A 9,294-nucleotide genomic window follows, 5' to 3' on the forward strand; every position below is an offset into this window, starting at 1 on the left:
AGGCACAAGGGCTATATGCCTGATGCTGGAGAATAGCACAGGCATGACCTTTCTTGCTGGACTTTCAGTAACTGCAGAAGGACAATCATCCTTTGACAACTGCTTATTGTTGGCGGAGCTGCTGACAGTGAGTGAAGCCAAGGAATGATTCCTAAATCCAGACAAGACGTGTAGAGGACCTCCACTGCCATCAAAATGCCGCAGCTGCCTTTAGCCAACCCTGCATGCAGCAAAAGCTAGGCTGGACCACAGGCCACTTGCCATAAAGCTGAAAGCATCTCCTTGGAAATCCTACTTTTATTCTATACAACTAATGCACATGGTGCTGCAAAACATGAAGCCTTTGAAATGTCAATTTGAACCGTTGATTGGATGACTCCACAGCCCACATTTGCTCTTGCAAAACACAGAGCTGAGAGGAGAGGCTGAGTTTTTCTCTGTATCAGATGGGGAAAAGGAATGGGGTATGGGAATGAGAATATATTGATTAATAACACTTAGAATCAAGAAGAAAATTATAAAGTGAGGATAATTTGGCACATAAGCAAAATGAGTGCAAAATTAAAGGTCTCACAAAGTGTTCCACAAAGCAGATGCACCTCCTTCTTAAGAATACAATTAAAGCTTTATTTGCTATTATAAGTGAATTTGAAGCCAAAGGTAAATTTACCACATTTGCACTCACTGCTAGAGGTGCAAAATCTCATCTCTCACGTTCTCAAAATGGGCAAGGATCTTCTCTCCATATCCCTTAAGGACAAAGCACTGTACTTGTTCTGTCACCTGAATCCAGATAATTCAACCTGATGGCAAAATAGGCCACTTCACATTAGGACAGCCTTTTCTCAGATTTCTCTCCACAGGACTCCACTCCTAATGAAACCATGATTACATTCCTATAAAGGTCAAAAGCAATGCTTTCTGGGGCTGATCGATCACTACTGTTATTGCAAAAACCTGCTAAGTACATTGATCTTTCACCTCACAATAGGAGGGTATGGTACAGGATTTGGAGAATAAAAGACAACATTGGACAAAACTTGCAGTAAACTTGGCAGCAGAACAGCAGTTCTTTTACCCAGAACTGTGCTTTGGCATCGCCTTCGATTCAGTGCTCCAAACCTTAAGAGTTCCCTGAAAAACTTAATTTAAGTGGTGAATACACATGATGTGACAAGCAAAGCCCATATGTTCAAAGTCTGGCCAAGGTTAGTTACAAAATGCTATTTCCTGCAGCCTGACTAAGAGAAAAATTGAAACAACACATTTTTTAGCCCAGCCTCCACAACTGTTCTCCCTCTCATGAGGATGAAGGCAGTATTTTGTCCATCTCAAATTTTGGCACAGTCTAATTTGTAAAATGTATTATTTGTTTCCTGACAGTCCAATATCAATTTTGGTCATTATTTATGCACAGTTTCAAGCCATCAGGCATGCAGATTGTGACATATGAAGAACCCCAAGAGATGCATATGGCTTTGTTATTATCTAAAGGTCCCTGCCTGGAGGGTTGTCTGGTAAACTTGCCCTCTCCTGCTTCTTCTTTCACAAAACTGTCCCTTTCCTTCTCCAGGATTGCTCCAGCCACTCACCCAAACTGCTTGCAAGGGTACCTTCAATTCCTGTGTGGATGTTTGTTTTACAGTTTTCCCATTCACATAATTTCTTTACCTCACAAAAGTATAAAGAAGGAAGCTTTGTTTTCTTTCTTAAAATGCTCCATAGGACAAGGCTCTGCTGAACAGGATGCACCCTGCTATGCATCCTCAATACTCCATCCCTGCTGCTCCTATTCCCTCCCATGGTGCCCCATGCCATCCTGTCACATCCAGCAGTGCATGGCTGTATTCATCATTCCTCACACGGTACGCAGAAGGGAAACAGCTGTGTTTTTTCTTGCTTCTGGTCTTGCAACAGACTGCATTATGGACTGCTGCAATTCTTATCAAATCCCTGGGCAAATACATGCAGATTCCCGAAGCTTTATACAAACCCACTCATATTTCGGCAGAGTGTGAAGCAAAAAAGAGCAAAGCAGTGTTTTTAGGTAAATAATCCTTCAGTGTCTGAGAGGTTACAGTGCACAGAACACAGTGATGCACAGAAGATACTTGTACAAAAGCCAGTTGCTCCCCTTAGGGCACTGCTCATCATTTAAGAAGCTTTTAGAGCTCCTGACCATGGAAGCACCAAGAGGCACCAACGCAGTGCCAGCATTATGCCCCCCTACTCTCTCCTTTCCATTTGATCTATGAGCTGCCAAGTATTTTCTGATTTCTCTCAGGGCTGTTACAAACACCATTTTACAAAACTTGTGCCACTTTTGAGCAATTCTCTTCCACATAGTATCACATAGCTAAAAGATCTTGCTGGGAAATCTATGCACAGATCAGTGTTGGCAGATACCATGCAGGCACCAGCACAGCTGGAGAGAGGGAAAGAAAAGAGTCTGTCTCAGTAAACAAAATAGTGTAAAGTAGCTCAAACAAGCTACTGACATATTTCTATTGTGCTACAATGGTCACATGCTATTTGAGAGCTTCAGTCTGCTAAGTGACCCACAATGAAAGGTCAGCCTTACTTAAATAGCTCAGTAGCTTCAAAACCATTGCAATTCCTTTAGTTTAAGATATTGCAGCCATTTTGTGTTGCAGCATCGCTGCCTCCTCTAGACATCCTTATCTTGAGGAGAAAAACCAATAGGTTTCCTGCAACAGTGCATTTTTAGTTATATGCCATCTCTGTCCTGCATGGACTCCATAACTGGCATTTGTTTTTCCTTCAGGGTCCACAGGCCACGCACAGAGGTGGCATTGTGCAGTCAGTCCCCTCTTGGTGAGAAGCACTGTTCAGCTGCAGAACTGGAGAGACTGCAGGGGAAGGTCACCAAGCCTGAGAGACGTGAGACACTGATGAGAGATCCAGTCTCTGTGTAAACAAATGCCAGGGAAATTAAGATGGGGTCAGGGAAGACAAGCAGAAAAATGAGAACTGGTTAATATGGGAAGCAGATGCATCATCCCAAAACTTGCTGCATCAAGAACACTGTTCAGCAACAGGCAGAAAAAGAGGCTATCAGAAGGTTAAAAGAAGATGTATTAAGTAGCTCTTCTTATTTCAAATAAAGATTGTAAGATAAGAGAAATTCACTCACACCTTTTATAGAAAGAATAATCTCTAAAACAGAGAGGAGACTAAAAGCCGTTGCACCCCTAACTCGAAAGGCTCAAGCACCTAAGGTTCCACTCTATCATGCTGCCCAACTGTGCTGCTGAAGCTGGGTCCAAGTCACATCAGAACACATTTTTGCAGCTGTTGTCTTGAAATCAAGACATGAACTTCATCACAGGGGCCCTTAGTTCAGAACGACGCAACTGAAGAAGTTTCATCAATCTGTGCATTGACCTACATGAGCTAGTAGTTTCAGGACAGCTCAGATCAGAGAGATGATACTAAATGCTTGAGCTTTAAATCTTTCACTGACACACAGGAGGAGAGCATCTTTAAGGCAAGGGATCCACAACCTCGGACAAACCTCAAGAGGCGGTGGCAGAAAGTGGCGCAGAGAGTAAAAAAGCACAACGTTGCAAGGTCTCCCACGAGTTAATAAGTGGAGTTTATCACTCCCAACAAGCACTCAGCAGGACATTTTATGTGCTAGTCTCAGATTTTGGCATCTCAACAGGATACATGTTAGTCAAATCCGGAACAAGTACTTTTCAACATCTGCAACAATGTCTGTTTCCAAGCACTTTTGGACCTCCTATCTTCTCTCTTAAGCCTCTTGCCAGCATCCGCTTCTTCCTTGCAAACAGCCAGCACTAACCTCCACCCTGACCTTTATTCCAAACACATACTCATCTAATTACGACATATCCAAAAAACTTAGTTTAAAAACACACACAAAATAAGAGAGCAACCAAATTCCATCTACGGCACTAGGTCTCTTCAATTCCTATCAACAATTTTATTGGTGACTAATGTTTTTACCAAAATTTAAAGAACCTCCTGGCAGGAACAAGTCCTTTTACACTTGAAAAGAGCATCCACACCTTCTGCCTTGCTTGAGCTACTGCTCATACTGCAATCACCTGGGTGTGAAACCTACAGGCTTAGACTGATAAACACACACAGACAGCAACAAAATCAGTTCTCACAGCACCTGCACTTCTGCTGTGAACCAACAGCCACACACAAGGCAGAGCAGAAATCAGTGATGTAACCCTGTGCTTAGATAAGAATTACAGACCTGTACAGCAACCACACTGCTGGGCAAAGCAATCACTTTCTACCACAAAGCAATCACTTTCCACCACAGGAGAAAGGAAACTCAGTTTACCAAGGGTCTGTGGGCCCTTGCACCCTGCTTGAATACAGCACTGTGTGAAGAATCCCACCTTTCCATCAGAGCTTTTTCACAGGCATGAACTATGACACTGTATGCTCAATGTTCTGGATCTGGACAGGAAAACCGCAAGGAGAAAAAGATTGCTTTTGATATACTTGAGGATGGAAAGATCACGGTTCTCCATGTTAGAAGTCATGTCAGCACAAAGCCAAAGACAACTCCCACATTTCTTGTCACATACACATATTCCCATTCCCAGTCCACTGTTAGTTTAGCAAAGAGATTTTCATTTACACAAGATGGACATTAAGTTGTCATGCCCCCTAAAAAACCTGCTCGTTAGCACACCCAGAACACAAGCCTTGGACAACAGCTGAAGTTCACATCTGTATTTAAAATCCTCAAACTGTAAACCAAACCTAGCAATACAAAACTCTGCATAGTTTTCTCTATGTGACATGAAGACACTAATAAGATAGGCAGTCTGGGCTCACTGTTTATACAGTGATCCCTATGAAGAAGCTGAGACAACTGAGTTCAAAAAGAACTTAAGATAATACAAGGTAATAGAGAAGACAAAGGTCTCTACTCCCTTAATACACACACACAAAAAAAAAGCTATCTGATAAGGGATAAATATTTTTCTCCTATATCTTGTCACCAAGAGACTAGAATGCCCATTTTTAAAACAAAAGGATTTTAACAATTTTCAGTTGACTGTGAAAACTTTTACTTCTTGTTAACAGTTCAAGGAGAACAGTTCTTGATTGCAACACGTACATTTAGGAGGTGTGTAGCATGGAAGTGAGCACAGAACTCCCACTCACAAGAGGGCACAGACAAGAGTTTGTAATTACCAGGAAAGCTGTTTACACCAGCCTCTGTGAAAGTTTTCCTCACTTACAATCCAGCTAGGGGTAAAAAGAGAGCTATTGGCAAAGTGCAGGTTTACCACGACGACACCCAGCCCCTCCTGCCAGTCTCGCACGGTGACACACGATCAGCACATGGGTGACACACGATCAGCACCTCTCAGAGGCCCAGCTGAACTGGCACTCGCAGCACTGGCAGGCTCTTCAGGCTCTTGAGAAACACACGAGTGTGCCAGCACCAGGAGAACTGCTTGCACTGAGAGCTGGCTGAGTCAGTGCCCTTGTCCCACCGTATCCCATGCTCAGGTAAGATTAATGACACTAAATCTCCTCTGGAGCATGGAGTTAGATATGTCTGAACTTGACATGCCAATGACCTACTTTTCAGACATGCCCAACACCCACGTCTCCTTCTGAAGGCAACAAAAGACAAGGTGCTGTGCAACTTTGAAACAGAAGTGCATGCTTTTAACACTGAGGAAGATGATGACAGCTTAGGATCAGCTGTGCACATTAGGAAAATCCCACTCTAGCTCCACATGAGCATACACTGCTATGGATCACTCAAGACTCTACATATATCTCAGTTGATTCCATGGCAGGGAAAGAGCATGGATGAAAGCTATTAACTTCTTAGAGTCATCCTGCTTTAGATTTACACATTCCTGGACATCAAATTTTGTGACTATTTTAACTCTCACCTGTCTAGACAGGTGCATCCTTTTTCTTAGAAGAAAAACACAAAATACCTTATCCCTCCAAGGCATACCAGCTGTACTGTAGATAAGTCTATTTTGCCCACATGTAGAATTAGAAAACCCACTAAGATTAGGACACAATGAACATCACTCAATTATCACAAGTGACCAGGATTCAGAAGAGAAAAACTATGTGCATCACCTGTACAAATGACACATACTAAAAAGAAACTCCAACCCTGTTGGGTATACAAAGTTTTGAGAATCTAGTTAAATATGTAAACCTGCTTCGCCCCCTACTCCCCCCAATTCCTTCTTTTCCCCCTACTTTGTCTTTCTTTATGAGGAATAACCACACTCTCTATTATTACATAGTTTTAATTTTATTTCTTAAAATATATGCACGTATGTGCTACAAACATGCATGGCTATATAATCCATGACTATGTCTGCCAGCCAAAGCTAAAACCACTTTTGTGTCTTTTAAAACCAGATAACACTGGTGCCATACAAAATTGGGTCCAGAGACCAAGCTAGCTCCTGCTTTTAAAGGTTTAGGTGCACAGGGCCACATCATGCAGCAAAGAAAATCTTTAAAGTGGCTAGCCAACATACCAACCTAGCTGTTGGGTATGCAAAGACTACCAGCAACTTCAATAATGATGTGTTCAGCCGTTCACCAGCAAAACAATTCCTCCTTCAGGTACAGAAGATCCCCAGCCTGAAGCAATTGCTGGAGATGTCAAGTCATTCCAGCTGAAGTTCTCTGCAGAGGTTTCAGAACATTTTCCTCATGTGAGCAGTGCATATCACAGGCTGGGAAATGTGGACAAAACTCACTTATTTGGTTAACAAGTAAAAGGACAGATAACATCACCATAACGATCTTTAACAGTTTCCAGGAAGCTCTAAAAGCCCTCCACATTCCGTGGCCATTAAACAACCACGTCAACACTGACAGGAGAAGGCAGGTCCAAACAGGAAAAGGTGCCATAAGGATCTGCACAAGCCTAATCATAATACACGGGTATTGAAAGTCTGACAAATTATGCTTTCACCCCAGGTAGCCTAAAACCTGCAAGTTAGACACCCAACTTCCTACTCTTCCAAGTCAGTTTTAGACTCTTAATCTTTTAATTACAATAGAAATGCTAATCCAAGCAGGAAATGAGAGACCCATCAACCAGCATCTTCATGTCTGAATAAATAAAAGGCAGGATCACAGCTTGTGTCATAGCATGTCAAGGATGCTGCAAACAAGTCCCGCAAGTAGGCACATTACCTGGTTAATTCCTTTAAACAGAAAATAGCCTGGGAACCTCCAGACTTTTCTAGTGTGAAACTCCTGACTTCTTTGTCACTGCTAGCTTATGGAAGCTGACATCTCAGTGGAAATAAAGATGTCTCATCAATCCCCTTCCCTACATAGAAATATCAAACTGGAGCATCAACCTGTCATCAACAACTAAAGTTACTTACTTTTGCTAAGGTGAGGGAAAATTGAGAGAGACATCTATATGAGAGGAAAAAAAGTTCAGGAATACCTTCCTACAGGTAAAAAGAATTGGCTAAGTAAGCCTAACAAGCTACAATGAACCAAAACAAGCTCAAGCTTTATTCAACGTCACTTTAAATACATTAAAAATGTGAAGACAATAAAATTGTGATCACATAACAATGTAAAACTCTACTTGAAGGTTCCTTTGACCTTATACTTGTTTTAAGTAGCTCAGCTCCTCCTGCAAGCAGGCATATGAGAGTTCACTTGGAGACCTCAGCTTCGGTGAACTTAAATGATCCTAAATTTGCACATATTTGACAGCTGAAAACTAAGTCATAGTGAGGACAAAGATGAAAGAAAATATTGTCAGTTTTTCAGAAAGCCTGCAGAGACATAAAAGTAGACACTCGACAGAACAGGCATCCATGAGAAATAGTCCATCCAAATACCTGTGAGTATCAAAACATATTGACATGCTGGTCAACTACATGTGTCTTTCAATCTTAGGACACAGGTTACACAGTACACCTGAGCTGCAAAGAAACCCCGCCTAAAATAACTATTTATAGATTCTGCAAGAAAAATAAACACTTATTTTGAAATAAAAGATTTCCAAGATAGAATTTTGAAGCTGCAGAGCTGAATTAAGTTTGAGCTCTTTCAGAAGAGACAGAGTTGCCCCTGGGCAGCCTCCGTCCCTGCAAAGCCCTGCTAAAGGGCCTGAAAGCATTCTCCTCCTTGGCAGCTTTTCAACACGGGATTTAACTCCAAGATCTTATCGCCGATACACGGTATTTTTAAACAATTACCAAGAAACGTTTGGAGAGGGGAAACGGGAACCAAAACTACTGTTTCAGCCAATGCCACCACAATCTTCAGGCAAGGTCAAAGATCTCCACAGACTGCCCGGCAATCCTCGTGATGAAGGGGATCTCGAATCCCATTTTTCCCACGCTAAGAAAAGTCACTCAGGTCCTGCAAGTTTCAGCGGCGCCCCAGCCCGGTCACTGTCCTGACCCACAGCGCGACACTTCGCTGGAGACCCTGCTCCAGGCTCCTTCCCCTCCGGGACGTCATGTGTCTGCCGAAAGCAATGTCCCCATGCTGGACCACCGCCACCTTGACGCTAGCCCGGGCTCCGAGCGGGGGAGTCCACAGTGGCACAAGGATGCTGGTGGTCTGCCTCCCCCATCCCTTCGCGGCGGGACCCGCCGGGGACGGGGGATCACCGTCAGGACTCCGCGCCGCGGGCCCAGCGCTGCCACCATCACCGGCAGCAGTGCTGGGAGCTGACGGACCCCCGCCGCGGCCCCGCCGAACACCCGCTCCCGGTACCTGTCCTCCGAGACGCTGATGACCCCGTCCTCCTTGGGCACTATCGCTGCCATGTTCACCACATCCTGCGAGCCCTCCACTTTGTTGAGCAGGAGGGGCTTGCGAGTCAGCGCCTTGGGCTGGGGCTCCGCCGCCATGGGGCCGGCGGGCACCGCCGCTGCCGCCGGAGGAGGCTACGGCCGGGGGAGGGATGGAGGGAGGGAGGCGGCCCGCAGTGCCGAGGCGGAGGAGGGACTTGCCGGAGCCGGGCGCTCCCTGGGAAGCGGGGACAGCGCGGCGGCACCGCCCCCGAGCGGGCAGGGCCGGGCCGGGCCGGGCCGGGCGGGGCGCGGTGCGCGGAGGGGCGGGAAATGGCGGACCCCGCCGCCATCTCGCAGAGCGGGGCTGTGGAGCGGCGCCTTGGCGAAGGGAAAGCTGCGGTCCGGCGGCGGTGGGAGCGCTCCTCTCCCGCCAGGGCTGCCCTCCCGGCGCCGCGGGCTCGCCCCGGGGGCAGCCCGGGGAGCGCGCCCCTTTCTGAGCCGTGCCCGGTTATGGACTGTC

At 45.2% G+C, this 9,294-nt stretch overlaps 1 protein-coding gene across 1 annotated transcript in view; it reads right to left on the reverse strand.

Moving 5' to 3' along the window:
- Positions 1–8,942, reverse strand: part of WDFY2 (WD repeat and FYVE domain containing 2) — a 60,541-nt gene extending 51,599 nt beyond the window's left edge. Inside the window, exon 1 of the mRNA XM_058825380.1 lies at positions 8,755–8,942. Within this exon, the coding sequence (XP_058681363.1) occupies positions 8,755–8,891 (137 nt within the window). The 5' untranslated portion in view covers positions 8,892–8,942. The remainder of the gene's footprint in view (positions 1–8,754) is intronic.
- Positions 8,943–9,294: the final 352 nt, after the last annotated feature.

Source organism: Ammospiza caudacuta, chromosome 2, assembly GCF_027887145.1.
Source record: "Ammospiza caudacuta isolate bAmmCau1 chromosome 2, bAmmCau1.pri, whole genome shotgun sequence".
In the NCBI taxonomy this organism is placed as follows: domain Eukaryota; kingdom Metazoa; phylum Chordata; class Aves; order Passeriformes; family Passerellidae; genus Ammospiza; species Ammospiza caudacuta.